This window comes from Geotrypetes seraphini, chromosome 3, assembly GCF_902459505.1.
Source record: "Geotrypetes seraphini chromosome 3, aGeoSer1.1, whole genome shotgun sequence".
NCBI lineage: Eukaryota > Metazoa > Chordata > Amphibia > Gymnophiona > Dermophiidae > Geotrypetes > Geotrypetes seraphini.
In genome coordinates this window covers 411,293,064-411,315,716 of record NC_047086.1, presented here as the reverse complement: position 1 = coordinate 411,315,716, position 22,653 = coordinate 411,293,064, and the positions used below count along the sequence as shown (strand labels likewise).

Genomic DNA, 22,653 nt, shown 5'->3' with positions numbered 1-22,653 from the left:
CGCTCATGTTCAGAGAGGCGCTTTGTAGCAGCTTCAATAGAATCATCAAAGAGTTCATTTCCCTGGCAAGGCAAGTTTGGTAGACGGTCCTGCAGATTGGGATCCATATCAACAATACGGAGCCAGGCGAGACAGCGCATGGCTACTGCAAAGGCAGAAACTCTAGAAGAGAGCTCAAAAGCATCGTATGTGGCTTGCAGTATGAAAAGTCGAAGTTGAGACAGAATTCTGATGATCTGTTTAAATTCAGGAAGACTTTGTTCCTCCAGAGCCGGATAGAACTTAGGCATCAAATTGAGGAAATGGTTAAAATAAGCAGTGAAAATGTAGTTATAATTGAAAATTCTGTTAGCCATCATGGAATTCTGGCATAACCTACGGCCAAACTTGTCCATGGTACGGCCCTCCCTGTCTGGAGGGACCGCAGCATAAAGCTTAGATGGATGAGCTTTCTTTAAAGAAGATTCCACAACCAAAGACTGGTGGGACAATTGAGATTTCTCGAAGCTTTTGCAAGGTACTGTGCAATACCTAGATTCCAGCTTGGATGGAATGGTTGTAATGGAAAGCACAGTTACTTACCGTAACAGGTGTTATCCAGGGACAGCAGGCAGATATTCTCACATGTGGGTGACGTCATCCACGGAGCCCCGATGCGGACAGCTTTTCAAGCAAACTTGATTGAAGATTTCAAGTTTGCTAGTGCTGCACCACGCATGTGTGTGCCTTCCTGATCCACTAGAGGGCGCATCCCCTCCTCATGGTCTTCAGTTTAGATAGCTAGCAAAGAAGCCAACCTTGGGGAGGCGGGCGGGTTGTGAGAATATCTGCCTGCTGTCCCTGGATAACACCTGTTACGGTAAGTAACTGTGCTTTATCCCAGGACAAGCAGGCAGCATATTCTCACATGTGGGTGACCTCCAAGCTAACCAAAAAGGGACGGAGGGAAGTTGGCAATTCAAGAAAACAGATTACGCAAAACCGACTGGCCAAACCGGCCGTCGCTCCTGGACAGAGTATCCAGACAGTAGTGTGAGGTGAAAGAATGAACCAAAGACCAAGTGGCAGCCTCCTCGATAGACGTTGACCTGAGGAAAGCTACAGAAACCGCCATCGCTCGGACTCTATGTCCCGGGACTCGACCATGCAGCGCGAGACCAGCCTGAGCGTAGCAAACCAGCAGCCAACCAGTTGGACGAGGTGCGCTGGGAAACAGGGCGTCCCACCCGAGTAGGGTCGAAGGACAAAAACAATTGAGGAACCGTCCAATGAGACTGAGTGCATTGAAGATAAAAAGCCAACGCCCTCTTACAGTCAATCGTATGAAGCGCCACCACGCCAGGATGAGAGTGGGGCTTCGGAAAAAAGACCGGAAGAACAATGGAACGATTGAGATGAAAGTCCGAAACCTTCTTGGGCAAGAACTTGTAATGAGTACGCAGGACCACTGCGTCCTGATAAAATACAGCAGAAGACGGGTCCGCAACCAGAGGATGCAGCTCACGGACTCTACAAACAGACGTGAGACCAACCAGGAATACCACCCGCAAGGTGAAACAGATCAAAAGAGCGTTATCAATGGGTTCAAACGGAGGTTTCACCAATTGAGCCAGGACCACCCTAAGATCCCAAACCACCGGAGACCCTTCAGAAAGCGGGAAACCGTCGGATGGACGGAGAGCAGCTTCCCATCCAGCGGCCAAGGAAAGGCAGCAATCGCACAGAGGTGGACTCGGATAGATGTCGATTTGAGACCAGACCGAGACAAGTGGAACAGAAAATCCAGCACTGAAGGGAAGGAGGCAGAGAGTGGATCCATGCAGTGCTCAGCACACCACGCAGCAAATCAGGAGCATTTCTGGGAAAAGCATTGCCGAGTGGAGCCCATACGAGAAGCCTCGAGAATATTCCCACCGACTGAGAGAAACAGAAGGAGGGAGGCACGTTGCGAGGAACCAAGCTGATAAGTGTAGAGACTGCAGATTGGGAGGCAACAGAAACCTCAACACTGAGACAGCAGAAAAGGGAACATAGGTAGAAGCAGAGGCTCCCTGACACACTGAAGGAGCAGGGAGAACCACAGCTGTCAGGGCCACAGAGGAGCCAGCAAGATCATGGTGGCGCAGCCCGACAGGAGGTGCATCAAAGATCTGAGAATCAGAGTAAAGGGAGGGAACGCATAGAGGAACCTGCCCATCCAATCGAGAAGGAAAGCATCCACCTCGATGCGAACCCGGGAGAACATCCTCGAGCAATATCGAGGCAACCAGTGAGTGAGGGGCGAAGCGAACAGAACTACCTGTGGGGTTCCCCACCGAACAACCACATGCCGCAGAGTCTGAGAATGGAGCGACCATTCATGCGGCCGAGAAGGGCGACTCAACGTGTCCACCAGACAATGCTGCTCGCCCCGGAAATACACCGCCCGAAGAAATAAGTAGTGGTGTAACGCCCCCTGCCAATGACGAAGGGCTCCCCTGCAAAGTAACAGGGAACCTGTACACCCTGGCTTGGTCACAGAATACATCGCCACCGGGATGTCGGGACGCACCAGGACCCCGCAATCTTGCAACCAATAATGAAAATCCACCCCGGCATTATAAATGGCCCGGAGCTCCAGCAGATTGATGCGGCTGCGACGGCCCGCACCCGACCAAAGACCCTGAGTCCGAAGGCCGTCGAGGTGCACCCCTAAGCCTATGCCGAGGAGTCCATCGGCAGAACCTTCTGATGCGGGGATACGAAGAGGTGGCCCACCAACGAAACAAGCGTGTCAAGGAGGGAGGCACCACAATGTGCTTGGAAGCGGGATCACGATCCTGCCACCACTGAGATGCTCGGGTCCAGCGGAGAACACGAAGATGAAACCAGGCGAACATCGGGACATGAACCGTGGAGACTCATGATCCCAAAAGGATCAGCATCAGCTCGGTCGAAGACTGCGGAGACACCAGCTGACTCAAGCGCAGACAGGCGGCCTGCCGAGGCAGAAAAGACCGGAGGCGGACCGAGGGGCCACCTTCCGGCATAAACAAACAAGGGCCACCCCCTGAGGCCGAGACAAGGAGCGCAGACAAACTGGGTCCAGGTCCGCCCCGACGGACTCCCGAGACTGGGGCGGGCAGAGTCTGAACCACTCCCGGACTAGAACTAGTGCAGGTCACGAAGGGCCTGGACCAGACGCAGATGGGAGGATGGGAATGCCCAACCGACAGAAGCGAGGCTATACTCCCGGTGCGTAGACACTGAGACACCCCTCCCGAAGGGAGGGGAGGAATCCCAGAAGGAGAGCAGCCCGGAGGCTATGCGAGAATAGTCAAAAAGACGGCCAGGAGTCGCCGAAGCCGGCGACTGGACCATAACCCGGCGCTGCTGCAGCTATTGCAGCTGCTGCGAAGGAGGCCGAGAACACAAGAAAGGTATCTGGAGGGCCCCTCTGGAGAAGGAGTCCAAACCACCAAGGCAGACGGGATTCAGCTGAAGGCGTCCCGATAGGTGAAGGACCGGTCGCGTTCTGAGAGGCGGTTAGTGGCCACCGCAAGAGAGGCCTCAAGAAGCGCAGTCGAGGCACGAAGCCCCAGTCGACGTCGAGGCACGAAGCCTCAGTCGACGTCGAGGCACGAAGCTCCAGTCGACGTCGAGGCACATCGAGGTTCAGAACTCGGCACCGTACCAATGAAACTGGTAATAAAGGTGCAGCAGTGCGCTCCATAAAGGGCAACCTCGAGATGAGTATTCCCATGAAAGGAGGCACGCTTTGAAGGTCTCATAGAGGCGGGCACGACTGCACTCGATGCCTGGAATGCCTGAGACTCAGCTGCCTCGGCACTACCTCGGCATTACCGAGGTAACGCAGCTAGAAGAACAGAAAGAAAGAAAGAAAGAAGACTTACCGGGGATCGAAGCTACTCAGTCCGAATCCAACGAAGGAAAAATGGTCCTGGCCATCCTGCTCACACGAGGTGAGCCCAGAGAGAGGCCAGGGAAGAAGAAAATACAGCTGCAGCCAAATGAGGCCTAGCCGCATGGCTGAGGCCCAAGAAGGGCCTGCCGGTGGAACCAGCAGAAACACAATAAAAAGTCCTTTTTTTTTTTTTTTGAAACAAAGAAATACACGATCAATCAACAAACGCACAGCGACTCCCTAACAAAATAAAGAAGCCGCGGTGCTAGAAAGGCACTTATAAGAACGCAGAGAAGAGAGACAGGGCTTTCTGGCTCCGCGGAAAACTAAGAACTGAAGACCATGAGGAGGGGATGCGCCCTCTAGTGGATCAGGAAGGCACACACATGCGTGGTGCAGCACTAGCAAACTTGAAATCTTCAATCAAGTTTGCTTGAAAAGCTGTCCGCATCGGGGCTCCGTGGATGACGTCACCCACATGTGAGAATATGCTGCCTGCTTGTCCTGGGATAATAAGGAGTTTCCATATTCCTTAAAAAAGTTTGCTTCAATACTGGAGTCATAGGAAGCCTCAAGGTCTCCTTGGGTGGATGAGGCAGCTCCATGTCAGCCAAGTATTCAGGTGTATATTTGGAATCAGAGTGGAGATCCAGCTGAAGAGCTTTTCCCATGTCGAAGACGAACCTGGCAAAAGAGGCAGACTTCGAGGTCGAGGCACCTTCCGGAGAAGGAGTGCGAGACCGAGGAACTACTGAGTAGGATGGAGAAGCCTCTCTGGAATACTGAGACAAAGGTTCAGAGTCCAGGTGCATAGTGATTGAGGAAGCTGCACTACCTGCGTGAGGCGGAGTCAGTGAGTGTTTGCGCTTCAAAACCCTCGATGGTGAGGTTCCCGGGGTTCGAGGAACAGAGTGGGTTGAGGCAGGAGGAGAAGAGAAGACTCCCTCAGAAGCGGTCTCGATGGAGGAGTCCTTGACCACGATGGACTTCGAGAAGCAGCCGGTGTAATAGCTTTGCGAGACTTATGTTTAGATTTGGAAGAAGTCTCAATAGCCTTGGATAAACAAGGCATAGAAGTTTCAGTATCCAGAGAAGGCGAAGGTTTCTGTTGTAGAGATGTCTCCTGAGGAAGCTTGGAGGCGAGATGCTTCGGTCGAGGAGACAGTGTCCGAGGAGTAGGTGAAGAGTCACTGGATGAGAACCGGCGAGGCTTCCTTGAGGCTTGCCTCGAGGCGCTTCGACAGGAGTCCCAGACTGCTGCTCAGGCTGGCTCGAAGAAAGCAGGGTCGAGGACGGAAGGAGTTGAGCCACGACCGAGGAAATCTGAGTGGTCAGAATGGCTTTTAACATGTCCTCGAACATAGGCACCGAGACAAAGGTCTCAAAGGTGCAGCAGTGCGCTCCAAGGAGGGCGACCCCGAGGATGAGTATTCCCGATGCTTGGAGGCACGCTTAGCTGGAGGTCTCGAAGAGGCTGTTAGGACCGCGGATACGGCCTGGGATGCCTGAGAATCTGGAGGCTTCTTAGGAATGGTACCTGAAGGAGAGACAGGAGACTTACCCGTTGAGGATGACTTCAGAGGAGCTGCCGGTGAGGCCTTCGAGACCGAAGATGTCGAGGTTGAGGCCTTGGTGGAGGCAGAAGCTGGCGTCGAGGTCGAGGACTTAAATGTCGAGGCTGTCCCTGAAGAAGAGACCTACTCAGTCGGTTGGTCCATAGTGCCAAAAAGTTGGAGAAACTTGGCACGGTGTTGACGAAAGGCCTGAGGTTGAAGGGTAGCACTGTGCAAGCAAGCGTCGGGGCAATGTTCAGGACCCAAACAATACACCGACTATGGGGATCGGTGATTGAAATGGTCTTATTGCACTGGCTACACTTTTTAAACCCGGTAAGAAGCTGGGACATAGAAAAAACAAAGTCCGACGTACCGAACAAGGTGAGCAGCCAGGCCTAGGCCAAAAGGCCGCTGGCTGGAAAGAAAAAAATAAAAAAACGAAAAACTGAGCACAGCGACTTAATAATAAAAAGCCACGGTGAAAGAAGGCAACGAAGGCTGCAGAGCTGAAAAGAAGAGGACTTATCGGCTCCTTGGAAAACGTTGAACTGAGGTTCCTCACAGGAGACACGCGCCCTAACTCGGGCGGGAAGGCACTCACTCGGAAGCTCTGTTGGTGACGTCACCCACGGTTGAGAATATGCTGCCTGCTTGTCCTGGGATAACAGGTGGGTACCCAAAGTGCTCAACAGCCCAGTAGCAGGACTGTATTCCAGTCAGGTTTTCAGGATTTCCCCAATGAAGATGCATGGAAAGCAGCGCATGCAAATAGATCTATCTCACTGGGGAAATCCTGAAACCCCGACTGGAATAGTCCTGTCCCAGAGGTGGACTTGAGCTCTTTGACCTTACCAGCGGCCGTGGCGGGAGGTGGGACTGACCAACGGTCTCGCTTTCCCGCCCTGCGACCGCCGCATTGTGGGCGGGCGGAGAGCGCCCCGGTGCATTGTGGCAGGCGGGGGTGGCGCGCGCGCTGGCATGGGAGCGGGGGCCGGTGCGGGCGGAAGTGGGGGCCGCGGCCGCCGCTGCTCTTGCTGCTCGTTCTTCGGGGTAAGTGGCCGTGGGCGAAGCGGGGGCGTGTTCGTCGGTCGCGAGGACATTCGTTCGCCAACGTGGCTTTTGCCTCCGCCAGGCCCTGGACTGCCATAGCCGGGGCTGGGACTTTGTGGACAAAGACTGCTTGGCCTTTTCCACTGCCTCGCTTCAAGCAGGGGGGGTTCATGGACCTGGAGCACTGGGGGTTTACGGGACTTTCCCCTCCAATGCAACAGGGATTTTCTCTCTGCATTAGAACTTGTGCAGAAAGCAATTAAGCCAAAGAAAAGAGTTCACTTTTCAAGAAAGATAAAAATGGCTTAAATTAACTCAAGTCCTCAAATAAAGGAGCCAAGGTGTGGAAATGGCGGAAAAAAGAAGAAAAACCAAAAGCCAACTAGAAATAGCGAAAGATCTGAGAAAGAGGAGCTCCTTTTAATCTTAATCTAAAGAGTTCCTTCTTTCTCCACATGTGACAAGGACAGAATAGTTGTTAACTAGAAAGGTTAAAAAAAAAAATAAATATTTGACTGTGCACTTGCAAGGATGTCCAAGATAAAACGTTGACCCCAATGATATGACACCAGGTTTCTATAGAAGAAATTCACACCTTTGCGTTTCACGTGCCAAATCCGGAAACATCTTTTTGTCTGTTCTTAAAGAAAAGCCTCAAAAATCTAGCCTTTATCTGACCAATGGGATTTTCTAAGTGGCAGTTGCCTAGTGCGGTGTTTTTTTGTGGGTGTAAGTAAACTAGAAAATTGATGTATGAAATTTAGCTGGAAAAAAGGTAACTCTACAGATAAATACTTTATGGCCTATCCATAGTATCTACTAACCCTTTCTCGTCCACAAAGGTGCTTGTCCTATGCTTTCTTGAAGTCAGATTACTACATAGTAACATAGTAGATGACGGCAGATAAAGACCCAAATGGTCCATCCAGTCTGCCCAACCTGATTCAATTTAAATTTTTTTTTTTCTTCTTAGCTATTTCTGGGCGAGAATCCAAAGCTTTTCCCGGTACTGTGCTTGGGTTCCAACTGCCGAAATCTCTGTTAAGACTTACTCCAGCCCATCTACACCCTCCCAGCCATTGAAGCCCTCCCCTGCCCATCCTCCTCCAAACGGCCATGCACAGACACAGACCGTACAAGTCTGCCCAGTAACTGGCCTAGTTCAATCTTTAATATTATTTTCTGATTCTAAATCTTCTGTGTTCATCCCACGCTTCTTTGAACTCAGTCACAGTTTTACTCTCCACCACCTCTCTCGGGAGCGCATTCCAGGCATCCACCACCCTCTCCGTAAAGTAGAATTTCCTAACATTGCCCCTGAATCTACCACCCCTCAACCTCAAATTATGTCCTCTGGTTTTACCTTTTTCCTTTCTCTGTAAAAGATTTTGTTCCTACGTTAATCTCCTTTAAGTATTTGAACGTCTGAATCATATCTTCCCCCTGTCCTCTCCTTATCCTCTAGGGTATACATATTCAGGGCTTCCAGTCTCTCCTCATACGTCTTCTGGCGCAAGCCTCCTATCATTTTCGTCGCCCTCCTCTGGACCGCCTCAAGTCTTCTTACGTCTTTCGCCAGATACTAAGGCGCGCTAGCCGATTTAGTGCACGCTAAATGCTAATGCGTCCATTATATTCTATGGACGTGTTAGCGTTTAGCGGCTAGCACACCTTAGTAAAAGAGGGGGATAGTCTTTGTCTCTACTACTTCCATCGGGAGACTGTTACACACATTCACATCCCTATCCCTTTGTAAAGAAGTATTTCCTTGGATTACTCCTGAGTTTATCCCATTTCACCTTCATCATACTGCTCATTTCCAGAGCTTCTTTTTAACTGGAAGAGATTTGCCTCTTGTACGTTTATCCAATTGAACTACTGAGTGAATGTTAAACAACAAAAAGTCCCCAAAGAGCTGGAAAATTCAACAAAACATAAAAGAAGGGCTTTAGTAAGTGTAAATCCTTTAAATCAAGAAGGTGCTCAGAACCAAAGGTGGTAAGAAAAGCACCAGACGGGGAGAAGCCCTGTAAACATTTTCAATAGTATATCATTGCACCATCTTCGATCAGTAGAAAGATTTAAATTGTGTCATAAATAAATTCTTGTTTTAAAGTGTTCATTGTTTTATAAAAGCAGTCTTCAATGTGCTAGGATGCAAAAAATCTTTTTTAATAACTTAACTTGAAGGTGAAGTAGTTAGGAAATTGTCTCACTCCAGCGGGTCCTGACGTGTTTCGCCAGTGGCTTCCTCGGAGAACCGCCTCACGCTGGTTGAAGATGAGTAAAACTCCTTCCTAACAAAAGAAGATAGAAAACACCATTCACAATGTAAAACAGTAAACTTATGACGCTGCCGGTGAGGTGAATACCTTACTCTTCTCCCGTAATTATTTCACTTCCTGTTGACGTCACTTTCAGCTGATGTCCCAAATGCTCTACTAAATGTCAATCATCAGTGTAGGAACGCCCACCACTCCACTTCACTATTTAATCCTTCTGGAGCCACTGTCTGCCAATGGAATATTTGTGACTGTTCTTTCTTCCATAACAAGGCTTGTTTGTGTCCCCCTCTCTTTAAACTCGGAGCGTCCAACGCCACAAACTTTAAATCTTCTAAAGTGTGAGACTGTGCATGCCAGTGTTGGGTAAGTGGCGCTCCCATGTCGCCCCGACGGATCTTACTAAGGTGTTCTGTAACTCGCTTACGGATGGTCCTGGTAGTATGACCTATATACAATAACTGACACTGTCAAAGGATCATATACACAACCCCTTCAATATCACAATTTGTGTGCTGATTCAAAGTGTGAGTTTTGTGTAGTCAGGGGGGGTGCCTGATAGAAACATAGAAAATGACGGCAGAAAAGGGCCACAGCCCATCTCCTGTGTTTTGATGGCATGAGAGCATAAGCCATCAAGCAGAAGTTCTGGTGGGTGAGCATTTTAAGATTGCCTAAAAGTTCTTTTTTAGTGACAAAATCCACCGAGGTAACTTTGGATTCTTTGTGGAACTTGGTAGCTAAGCTGGGAAATTTTTTAAGTCCACAAATTGGAGAATTAGAAAAGAAAATTCATGAACAGAAAGCTGAATGAAAGGAGTTTAAATAGGAATTGTCTTCTATCAAAATTAATATGGAAAAAACTGATAGAGAATTAACAGGGGTAAAACAAATTCAAGACGCTTTGATAAAAGATAATATAAATTTAAGGAGGAAATTAGAAATCTCTGATAATAATTACCGCGCTAATAATAACTTGCATCTGCTGAATTTTTCTAAAGTTCCTTCAGTGATACCCAGAGAAATGCTTACAAAATATTTCATTGAAATCCTCAATATTCCTGAAGAAACTATACCCCCTTTAACACAAGCATATTATTTGCCAAATAAAATACAAGAACAACAGTTAACGAATTATGAACAAGATCAAGTTCAATTAGAACATCAATTGGATATCATGGCTATCCTAGAGACTTCAGATAAAGAACTGGCTAAACCTGCTACTCTTGATAACAGTAGCTTTATTTACTACCAGTCAAAAATTGGATCATGAAATTATTCTTTAAAAACAAATATAAATAATTTCTCGGTTTCAAAATACAAATATTTCCTGATGTTTCCAGAGAAACTCAAAAGCGGAGATGCCAATTCCTGATTTTGGAAACCAGGAGTTACATCGATTGGGGGTGTCTTTCCTTAGGTTTCCCTGTAAATGCATAGTTAAATATTGATCCAATAAATATGTTTTCTTTGAACTGACATACCTAACTAGTTTTCTGGTTTTAAAACGTCTTGAAAAAGAGGGAACATCGAATTGAATGAGGAATTTTGTACTCTTAAAGTCTTTAATGTAGGATACTTATTTCTCTTTAGTTTGATTTTGAGTTTACCTATTTTGATACTCAGATAAAATCTTGGATTTAAGTTTTGAGGACTTGAGTTTTGTTTAAGTAGTAATAAGTATTGTAATTAAAAAAATTTTCTTTATGATTGTACTTAACCAAACTTTTCTGTACAAGATGCTTTAATGCTTGATAAAATTGTTTAAATATACAAATAAATTAATTAAAAAAAAAAAAAAAGTTGACAGGCTCAGGTGCTCCAAGTTATGGTGCGCCGAGTCTCAGTCCATTAAAGTTTGAGACCAGGAGTGCTCTGGTTCTTTACTGCTTTCCGGAAGGGCAGTAGATTGAAATTTTCCCTGTTGGCAGGAGGGAGTTGATTCTTTGGGTATGTTGTAGAAATATGATCACTTTTGGGCTGTCTGAAGGTGGAGGCAATTTGCTGGGGGGTTGGATGGCCTGAGTTCTAGTTGCAATTGGTGGGGCTTCTGAGGATGGTAGATTGGGAGCTTCCTTGTTACATAGTCATGTCGTGGAAGTGTTTAAATGTTGAAGATGTTTGCTAGTGTATTGGGAGCTAGTGGGCCTGGTTCGGTACAGGGGGGGGACGGGACATGTGTTCAAAAGGACCAAGGTTCTTTAGGAGTCTCACTGCTGCATTTTGGACTTTCTGTAGTCTGTTTTGCTCCCTGGCTGGTAGACTGGTGGAAAGACCATTGCAATACTCCAGGCAAGAAAGCACAAAGCATATTGTTGAATAAACATATGTGGGTTTCCTCAAGGCTCACCTTTATCTCCGACCCTGTTTAATATTTACCTTGCATCATTGGGAAATCTCTTGCAAAGTAGAGAGTTGCGCGGGGACAGAAATCCCACCTGTCCCCGTCAAAGTCCCACCCATCCCCACCTGTCCCCGTGAGGACTCCCACCCGTCCCCGCGAGGAATCCCCTACGTCCCCGCGAGGAATCCCTTACATCCCAGCCCGTCCCTATAAACTACAGAAATAGTTATTTCATTTAATTATGCTACTGAATTAAAGGCTCTGGTAGAAACCCATTTAAAAATAAGCAAAAAGACTTTATTAATTGGGAAGAATACAGACTTTGTAAATGAGTTTCTACCAGAGCCTCTAATGTTTATAAATTTTTATTAACACAATTAATATACTTTAGGATGGAGACTGTGGGAAGCGCCTGGACCCTATTCAGGGACACCCTGCAGGAAGCACAAAAAATGTACGTCCCCAGTTTCAGGAAAGGCTGCAAGAACAAGTGATCAAAGGACCCAGTTTGGATGTCAACTGAAGTAAAGAGGGCAATAAATGACAAAAAAGTATCCTTCCGGAGATGGAAAAAGGACCCAACGGAGGAAAATCACCAGGCGCACAGGAAATGCCAAAAGGAATGCCAACGAGAGGTTAGAAAAGCGAAAGGGGAATACGAAGAGGGGCCGGCCAGGGAGGCGAAAAACTTCAAGGCATTCTTCAGTTACATAAAGGGGAAGCGACCAGCGAGAGAGGAGGTGGGGCCGTTGGACGATGGGGATAGGAAGGGAGTGATTAAGGAGGATAAAGAGGTAGCTGAGAGGTTGAACACGTTCTTCTCGTCGGTTTTCACGAGCGAAGACACATCTAATATACCGGACTCAGAGGAGCTCATGAGTGGGGAACAGGCCGAAAAATTGGAGCACATAGAGGTAAGTAAGGAGGATGTCCTCAAACAGATAGACAGGTTAAAATGCGGTAAATCACCGGGCCCGGACGGGATCCACCCAAGGATTCTGAAGGAACTAAGACAAGAAATAGCGGGCACAATCCAGCATGTTTGCAACCTATCCTTGAAAACTGGTGAGGTACCAGAGGACTGGAAATTGGCGAATGTCACACATATCTTCAAGAAGGGATCGAGGGGTGACCCCGGGAACTACAGGCCGGTGAGCCTGACTTCAATTATAGGGAAGATGGTGGAAGCTATGATCAAGGACGGCATTTGCGAGCACATCGAGAGGAATGGCCTACTGAGAACAAGCCAGCACGGATTCTGTAAGGGAAGGTCGTGCCTAACTAACCTTCTGTACTTCTTTGAGGGAATAAGCAGTCGGGTGGACAATGGGGAATCCATAGACATCATTTACCTCGATTTTCAAAAGGCTTTTGACAAGGTGCCACATGAAAGGCTGCTTAGGAAGCTGTGGAACCACGGGGTGGGAGGGGATGTGCACAGATGGATCAAGCACTGATTGTCGGGTAGACTGCAGAGGGTCAGAGTGAAGGGCCAATATTCTGACTGGCGGGGAGTCACAAGCGGTGTGCCACAGGGATCAGTGCTGGGGCCGTTACTCTTCAACATATTTATCAATTACCTGGAAAAGGAGGCAAAGTGTGAGGTTATAAAATTTGCAGAGGATACCAAACTGTGCGGCAGAGTTAGGTCCAGGGAGGAGTGTGAGGACATGCAAAGGGACCTGGACACGCTGGAAGACTGGGCAAACAAATGGCAAATGCGCTTTAATGTGGAAAAATGCAAGGTCATGCATATAGGGAAAAAGAACCCGTTGTTCAACTACAAATTGGGGGGGGGGGCATTGTTGGGAGACAGCAGACTTGAGAGAGACTTGGGTGTGCTGGTGGATGCATCACTGAAGCTATCTGCACAGTGCGCAGCAGCCTCGAAAAAAGCCAACAGGATGCTGGGCATCATAAAGAGGGGCATAACAACCAGGACGCGGGAAGTCATCATGCCATTGTATCGAGCGATGGTGCGTCCACATCTGGAATACTGCGTTCAGTATTGGTCGCCGCACCTCAAGAAGGATATGGCGGTACTTGAGAGAGTCCAAAGGAGAGCAACGAAACTGGTAAAAGGGCTGGAACACTGCCCATATGCCGAGAGGTTGGATAGGCTGGGGCTCTTCTCTCTGGAAAAAAGGAGGCTCAGGGGAGATATGATAGAGACCTTCAAGATCATGAGGGGCATAGAGAGGGTGGATAGGGACAGATTCTTCAGACTGAAGGGGACAACAAGTACGAGGGGGCATTCGGAGAAACTGAAGGGAGATAGGTTCAAAACAAATGCAAGGAAGTTTTTTTCACCCAAAGGGTCGTGGACACTTGGAATGCGCTACCGGAGGAAGTGATCAGGCAGAGTATGGTACAGGGATTCAAACAGGGATTGGACGGATTCCTGAGGGATAAAGGGATCATGGGATACTGAGGGAGGAGCTGGGATGTAACACAAATATAGAAAGCTAACCAGGTAATAAGTATAGAAACCCAACCAGGTCGTGCATGTGCAAGATCGGAGGGTTAGGACTTCGATGGGAAGATAGGACTTCAATGAGAAACCAAGGTGGCAAGGGAGCCCCTTCTAGTGATTCAGACAGGTCGTGACCTGTTTGGGCCGCCGGCGGAGTGGACTACCGGGCAGGATGGACCTATGGTCTGACCCGGCGGAGGCACTGCTTATGTTCTTATGTTACTACTTTATCCTTAAGCAAAAAAAAAAAAAAAAAAAAGAATTTTTTTCCTACCTTTGTTGCCTGGTTTCTGCTTTCTTCATGTTCTCATTCAATTCCTTCCATCCACTGCCTCTCTTCTCTCTGTGTCTTCCATTTGCTCTGTTACTGTGCCTCTCCCTTTCTCCCCCCTCCCAAATTGGTCTGGCACCCATCTTTTTCCCTCTGCTCCCCCCATAGTCTGGCACCTCTGTCTTCTTCCCTGCCAGCGTCTTCTCCCCATTCCCTCTTCCCCATTTCCTTTCAGTGTCCTTCTCCCCCACCATCTTCCCCATGTCCTGTCAGGCAGCATCCTTCTCCCCCCTCTGCCTTCCCCATGTCCTTTCAGCGTCCTTCTCCCCCCTCTGTCTTCCCCATGTCCTTTCAGCGGCCTTCTCCCCCCTCTGTCTTTCCCATGTCCTTTCAGCGGCCTTCTCCACCCCTGTTTTCCCCATGTCCTTTCAGTGGCATTCTCCACCCCTCTGTCTTCCCCATGTGCTATCAGCATCCTCCCCCCCCTCCTCCCGTTTACCCCATGTCCTTTCAGCGTCCTTCTCCACCCCTTTGTCTTCCCCAGAGCTTTCAGCGGCCTTCTCCCCCCTTAAGCGTCTTTTCTTCTCCACTCCACCTTTCCTCCCTCCCTGCCCCTTACCTTTGTGGCGCTTCCGCACTCGACCGACAACAGAACAGGCCCGGTCGGACAAATCTCCCTGTCCTGTAGTCGCGAATCTAAATTACCTTCTTACAGCAGCTGGAGTAGTGAAGCTGCTGTAAGAGGTAATTTAGATTCGCGGCTACAGGGCGGGGAGATTTGTCGGACGGGCCTGTTGTCGGTCGATCGGGGGACCTGACCGGCTGTGCACATTCTCCGGGGCGGACCGCCCCCTCCCCCCTCTTTTGTACGCCATTGCCTTCTTCCTACCTGCCCTGCCGCACACAGCCGACCGGAAGTCTTCCTGATGTCAGCGCTGACGTCGGAGGAAGGGAGGGCTTTGCTTAAGCCCTCCCTCCGACGTCAGCGCTGACATCGGGAAGACTTCCGTTCGGCTGTGTGCTGCGACAGGGCAGGTAAGGAGGAAGAGACTACCCTCGCGGCTCGAGTGCACTGCGATCCAACCCTGCGACCCTCGGAGGCGTCCCCACGGGATCCCCGTGACCTTAGGGTGCGTCCCCATGGGATCCCCGCGACCCTAGGGGGCGTCCCCACGGGATCCCCATGACCCAAAGGGGATTCCCATCATCCCCGTTCCCGTGCAGCTCTCTATTACAAAGTTTAAATTTTAGGTTTTATATTTTTGCTGACGACATCACTATAGTCATTCCCCTAACGTGTCTGACAGTTGAGATAACAAATTATATTACAACTATTCTGAAACAGGTTGAATTCTGGATGATTGATTTCAAATTGAAACAACCCTGAAAAAACTAAATTTTTTCTTGCAAGTCCTAGTGACAAGATTAAAGAATCAATGATACATCTGAATATATCTGAATATCCTATAGAACAGTTCATAAAAATATTGAGAGTGACTTTAGATCAGTGGTCTCAAACACGTGGCCCGGGTTGCCAGATAATATTTTGAGGCCCTTAATATGTTTATCATAATCACAAAAGTAAAATAAAACAGTTTCTTGTTCATATGTCTCTTTAGTTATAAAGTACAATATTATTATTAAGACTTAGCCAAAAGGAAAGATTTATAAACTATAAAGAGTTTTACCTCATGGAGGGAGGGTAAGAAGCGTATCAATACTGGGGGCCAGGGGGAAAGGGAAAGGGGGCTGCTTTGGGGGGAGGGGTGTGCTGGGGGGGAGACAGAAGGGGCCATGGAGAGATAGGGAGAGGGAAAGGGGGCTGCTTTGGGGGGGAGGTGTGCTGGGGACAGACAGCTTTGCTTTGGGGGGAAGACAGAAAGGGCCAAGGAGAGATAGGGAGAGGGAAAGGGGGATGCTTTGGGGGGGAGGTGTGTGCTGGGGGCAGACAGCTTTGCTCGGGGGGGGGGGGAGACAGAAGGACACAGACAGCAGCCAAGGAGAAAGAGATAAAGAAACACAGACAGACAGCAGACACATCTATTCTAGCACCCATTTATGTAATGGGCTTAAAGACTAGTTTCTTTAATAAGACATTAACTATTTTTTCTGCGGCCCTCCAAGTACCTACAAATCCAAAATGAGGTCCTGCAAAGGGTTTGAGTTTGAGACCACTGCTTTAGATCAACACCTTACCTTAGAACACACAGATTTGTTACTCAGGAAATGTTTCTCAGTTCTTTGGAAACTCCGAACCATTAAGAAATATTTTGATACAGCTTCCTTTCGTTTGTTAGTTCAGTCATCGATACAGAGTATCATTGATTATTGTAATATAATCTACCTGGGCACCTATAAGAAAATCTTAAAAAAACTAAGAGTGGTTCAAAACACTGCTGTCCGACTGATTTTCGGTCTGAAAAAAATGGGAGCATGTTACTCCTTATTACCAAAAATTACATTGGCTACCGATTAAGGCTAGAGTTTTATTCAAATTTGCATGTAATTGCTTCAAGTCAATCTTCGGTATGTCCCCAGGTTACCTTATTTCCCATTTCTCTTTAAATCACTCCAGTAAGCCCACACGTAGAGTCCAGTTATTCACATATTCTACTGTCAAATTGTGTTATTTGAAGAGATTTCTCGAGAGAACTCTCTCTCTCCAGGCAGCCAAAATGAATGCCTGGTTTGGCAAAATCATGTTAGGAGTCTCATCCTATTATTTTTTTTTTAGAAAACAATTTTTTTTTTCCAAATCTTTATTATTTTCAAAACTTACAGTAAGTGTAACCATAAATACCACATTTTATACATCAATAACACACAACACAATTATTTGACAAATTTGTAACACAAGCTTCCTAATGCTTTTTAAATACAACATGTATTGTGTACATTCTAGAAATTGATGTATCTTTTTAACTGTATATTCGCTGGACGTTCAGCCTTATCTGCCATTTGTGGTCTGGCAGTATATAAGAATAAATTATTATTATTATAACATTTGAGTGAAGTCAATTTTGGTGAAGTAACGGCGGATGGGTTTTAGTTGCCGTAGGTAGTAGAAGGAGGAGGATACTAACTTGGAGATTTGTGTTAAGTCAGGCCTGCGTCCATTGTGATGCTCAAGCTGGATACTTGGTCTTTTGGTATCAGAGTTGTGTTGTCCCAGGAGATGCAAGGGTGAGGGGCAAGACAAGATTCTCGGTGAATCCATATTAGTTCAGTCTTGGATGGGTTCAGTTGGAGTTTGTTGGCCATCATCCATGCTTTAATCTCCATGAGGCAGGTTTGCAGGGTCTCAGGTTGTGTTGGGACTGTGCCTTGCCTATTGGGATGTAGAGTTGTATATCATCTGCAAAGGAGTGGATGTTGATTCTGTGTTTCTTTACAATTTCAAGAGCTGGTCTGAAGTAGATGTTGAATAGTAGTGGTACAATAGCACACTTTGGGGTACTTTGTATTTTGCGGTTCTTGGTTCAGAGAGTACTGAGTTCACCAGGACGCGTAATTGTCTTTGGTCCAGGAAGGATGCGAACCATGATAGTGCTGTATTCTGATCCCGATCTCAGATAGTCTGGATAGTAGGATTCCATGGTCGAGCAAGTCGAAGGCTGCGCTCAAGTCTAATTTATAAATGATCTGGACATAGGTACGACGAGCGAGGTGATTAAATTTGCGGATGATACGAAGTTATTCAGAGTAGTAAAGACGCAGGGGGATTGCGAAGATCTGCAACGTGACATAATCAAGCTCGAGGAATGGGCATCAACATGGCAGATGAGGTTCATCGTGGATAAGTGTAAAGTGATGCATGTCGGTAACTAAAATCTCATGAACGAATACAGGATGTCTGGGGCGGTACTTGGAGAGACCTCCCAGGAAAGGGACTTGGGAGTTCTGATCGACAAGTCGATGAAGCCGTCCACACAATGTGCGGCAGCAGCAAAAAGGGCAAAACAGAATGCTAGAAATGATAAAGAAGGGGATCACGAACAGATCAGAGAAGGTTATCATTCTGCTGTACCGGGCCATGGTACGCCCTCACCTGGAGTACTGCGTCCAGCACTGGTCGCCGTACATGAAGAAGGACACGGTACTACTTGAAAGGGTCCAGAGAAGAGCGACTAAGATGGTTAAGGGGCTGAAGGAACTGCCTTACAGCGAAAGATTAGAGAAACATAGAAAGATGACGGCAGAAAAGGGCTATAGCCCATCAAGTCTGCCCACTCTACTGCCCCACCCCATTAAGTCAGAGTGCTGCTCGACCCACGTAGAGATCCCATGTGGATGTCCCATTTATTCTTAAAGTCGAGCACGCTAGTGGCCTTGATCACCTGCACCGGTAGTTTGTTCCAGTGATCCACCACCCTTTCTGTAAAGAAATACTTCCTGGTATCACCACCAAATCTCCCTCCTCTGAGCTTGAGCGGGTGCCCCCTTGTGACTGAAGGTCCCTTAGGAAAGAATATGTCATTTTCCACCTCGACGCGACCTGTGACGTACTTAAATGTCTCAATCATGTCACCCCTCTCCCTGCGCTCCTCTAGAGAGTAGAGCTGCAACTTGCCCAGTCTTTCCTCGTATGAGAGACCCTTGAGTCCGGAGACCATCCTAGTGGCCATTCGCTGGACTGACTCAGCTCGAAGTACATCTTTACGGTAATGTGGCCTCCAGAATTGCACATAGTACTCCAGATGAGGTCTCACCATGGTTCTGTACAGTGAGACCTCATCTGGAGTACTGGGCCTCTTCTCCCTCGAACAGAGGAGATTGAGAGGGGACATGATCGAAACATTCAAGGTACTGAAGGGGATAGACTTAGTAGATAAGGACAAGTTGTTCATCCTCTCCAAGGTAGGGAGAACAAGAGGCACTCTCTAAAGTTGAAAGGGGATAGATTCCGTACAAACGTAGGGAAGTTCTTCTTCTCCCAGAGAGTGGTAGAAAGCTGGAACGCTCTTCCAGAGGCTGTTATAGGGGAAAACACCCTCCAAGGATTCAAGACAAAGTTAGACAAGTTTCTGCTGAACAAGAACGTACGCTGGTAGGGCTAGTCTCAGTTAGGGTGCTGGTTTTAGACCAGAGGGCCGCCGCGTGAGCCTTTGTCCATGTAACTGGCCTTTGTCCATGTAACTCCAGCAGTCATCTATTATATCTAGGAGTACTGCAATAGGTGTGTCATTCTGGATGGACAGGTAATATCCCCATGCTTACGAGCTGTGCAAAAGGAATCCACTCCAGCGTTTTAATCTCTCCTTCTTCACTAGAGAGCTTTGCTGCTTCCTTCAATTTTTCTTTTTGCAGGTCTTTCTGATCTGCTCTGTATATTTCTTTATTTTTTTCAGTCACTTTCATGGTTTTTTGACGGGTTTTGGTGCTCAGAGTTCTCATTGAGGAGAAGTAGACTGAGGTCTGCAGCTGACAGGCCATTCCCTCTGTGGTACCTGTTGGCCAACCTGCAGAAACTTTTCTGGAGCTCGGGGTCCATTCCCCTTCTAGCATTGCTCACCTACTGCGTTGTAGGGTTTGAGTGCAGGCTGTCAGGCATCTGTAGAAGGCTCAGCGGGGCTTTGCAAGGTGCTGCCTGGGTTTCACCTTCCCCCCCTTTTTTGTCCGTGGGCCTGTATGGATTAGAGGTCCAGTCAAACTCTGGTCTGACTGGCAGCACGAAGATCAAGTGTTGGAGGAGCAGTCCGTTTGAGGCAGTAATTTCTTAAATAGTAACATAGTAAATGACGGCAGATAAAGACCCGAATGGTCCATCCAGTCTGCCCAACCTGATTCAATTTAAATTTTTAAATTTTTTCTTCTCCCAGATCCAGCTACTTTAGGAGCTGAGGCAGGCTAAATCACATTTCCAGCACAGGTCCCAGTAAGGCTGTTGCAGCCTATGAGGAAAATTGGAGGGGGGGGGGTGTTAAAACCCTTTTTCAGGTTTCTGCCCCTTCCCTTAGGTTCCCTCACATCCAACATCCCATTTCTTGCTGGTTTTTTTAAATTTTAGTTAAGCTGTTTTTTGAGTCATTTCTTGGCACTAAAATACTGCTACGGCGCCATCTTGGATTTTCCAATTAAAAAAAAAATCTCCAGATGCTTCAAATCACCTTGTTTTGCCTCAGAATTGGTAGGGATGGAGTCCTGAGGCTCCTTTACCTGTAATTCTTGCCAGGTTTGTGCTGGATGGGTGCCCAAAGAGTGCCCTGCGCCAAATGCCATGCAGCACACAAAGGGGGAGGAAGGAGCATCCGGCTTAGCCTCCCCTTTGCTCTTTAGGGCTGAAGAATGGTCAGGGGACTAGCAGTTGGGAGTAAATCCATTCCAGAGCCCCGGAATGGCAGTCATCACTTAAGCGCAGGAGCAGGGATGCTGTGGAGCCCAAGAGACGTAAGCTGGAGTTATCGTGCACTGCCAGAAACTCCTCAACCCTGAAATGTCCTGTCTGTCCATCCAAATTAGACTGTAAGCTCAGAAGAGCTTACAGTCTAATTTGAACAGGACATTTCAGGGTTGAGTTTCTGGCAGTGCGTGAGGGGCCTTGGGCGCCCAGGACACATCTGCCTCGGTGTCAGAGGCTGGCCAGGATCTGGTGGGTTTTTCCAAAGGAATCGCAGAGGACTAAGGGTCTGTTTATATGCCTTTACTGTCAGAGAACGAGCTCTCCCTTACAGGAGATGAAGGGTCGCAGGCAGGAGGGGGAGCAGGAAGGGTCCTGCAAAAACCCCAAATATTGCTTCTATGGCCCCAAGCAGAATTTTGCGCAAATTTTGTGGTTCTATCAGGAGTAATATTTGACTCTGTCTCCCGTTGGGATTTAAAGACTGACTACTTTTATATGGATTGCTGAACAAAGCCCAGTAAATGCTGTTTGCTGTTGTGGAAATGAAAGGTGCTGCTCTCATTCCTCATTTCATCCTTTTCTTTTACAGCTGCTTGCACTCAAAGCACAATCCTCTTTACTAAGGAGCCATCCTCCCAGGATGCTTTGAATGGTCGTGCTGCTATCCTGCGCTGTGAAGTGGAAGACTCTACTCATGTGGAGTTTGACTGGCTGCAGAATGGCACCTCCATCGTTGACACCGAGCGCCGCTTCAAAGAAGGAAGCAACCTCCAATTTACTGCTGTAGATAGGAAGGAAGATGCTGGGACCTTTCAGTGTGTTGCCAGAAACAGCATGACTGGAGAGGAAGCTCGTACAGTGAATGCATCCTTCAATATAAAATGTGAGTACACAGACATCTGCAGGGAAATCTTTTGAAACATTACAACACTGCTGTACTGGGAAAGCACTGGGATCATCCCCCTAAAAGAATTTTCTAGCACGACAGTCAACGTCTTCTGGCGAGAACTCTTGTAGGGAGCTTCATTTGCATTCTTTTTACTCCTTTTCCCTTACCTCTGGGCTCTCCTTCAACTCTTGTCTTTTTTCATTTTAAATTCAGGCTTTTTCAGTGCTGCAGAAGATTCGTTGTGGGGCAGCTCTGGCTGCGGGGAGCATGCAGACTCTGAGGTCAAGGATCTGCTTCCAAGGGGCAGGCTGCTTTGCAGTGCACCTGCTTGAACTGCCTGCACGAACAGTTCAGGGGCTCAGGGATTGTTCTCTTGAGAACAAGGCTCACCCCAGGTTTGACCACAGTGGGCTTGAGCGCAGGCTGAGTTGCTTTGTGGCGGTTTTCCAGGATCGGGGCTGAATGCATTCGTCTCCCCTGTTTGTGTGCACGTGATTCGGTGGGGGTTGAAGTTTCTGGCCAGTTTGTTGGGCTTGAGAGGCAACTGGAAGACACAAGCAGTCCGGATTCCAGGCTTGTTGAGGCAGAGGTTCTCCTTGTAAACCTTTTGCAGCTTCTATTCTTGCACACAGCATTTCACAGTGAGTAACACAGGCTGACAGCCTGGCGAACCAAATTGGGTGGGTCCTTAAAATGTATTTTTGGAGGGTCCTGGGATTAGAGATAAGTTCCCCCACCTCTCAAATCCCCAAATTGCTATTTTTTATTTTTCAGTGTGGCTCCCCTAGGCCATTTTTGGGGCTAAAATTGCTGCTAAGGGGCCATCTTGGATTTCTCAATTTGAATTTAAAAGCCTCTACCTGCCTCAAAACTCCTCATTTTTGCTTAAAAACAGGTGGGATAGATTCCTTAGGTTAGGATAGTTCAGATTCATGCCTTATTTGTGGTGGATGGCAGCCTGAATGCATCTGTGTGCCACATGCCGCTTGGCACATGAGGGGGAGTGGGAATCACTGGCTTAATTTCCTCTGGTTCATTGCCTTGTGAACAGTAATACATCTCGTGCTAATTCCCTTCAGAGGTATACTACCAATGAAACCCTTCTTGCTGACTTCGCTGGGATTCCGGGGTTCTGCTCTCTCCTTGTTTTCTTCCTATCTCTCTGGTCGTACCTTCAGCATATGTTTCGGTGGATCCTCTTCTGCCGCCATCCTGCTGTCCATTGGCATATCCCAAGGCTCTGTCCTGGGTCCTCTCCTCTTTTCCATATATACCCTCTCTCTTGGTACGCTGATCTCCTCTCATGGTTTTCAATATCACCTCTGTGCTGATGACTCCCAGATCTACCTCTCCACGCCAGATACCTCTACAGGAGTTCAGGCCCAAACTACAGCCTGCCTGTCCGACATTGCCGCTTGGATGTCTCGCCGCCATCTCAAACTGAATATGGCTAAAACTGAACTCCTTATCTTTCCGCCTAAACTCACCTCCCCCCTCTCACCGTTCTCTATTTCTATGAATAACACTATCCTCCTCCCTGTCTC

General features: G+C 47.8%; 1 protein-coding gene across 1 annotated transcript in view; it reads left to right on the top strand.

The window, feature by feature from the left end:
• The first annotated feature begins 5,738 nt into the window (after positions 1–5,738).
• The window catches only part of PTK7 (protein tyrosine kinase 7 (inactive)), a 373,613-nt gene continuing 356,698 nt past the window's right edge, over positions 5,739–22,653 (top strand). Inside the window, 3 exon segments of the mRNA XM_033937683.1 lie at positions 5,739–5,748; positions 6,316–6,510; positions 20,810–21,103. Of these exon segments, the coding sequence (XP_033793574.1) occupies positions 5,739–5,748; positions 6,316–6,510; positions 20,810–21,103 (499 nt within the window).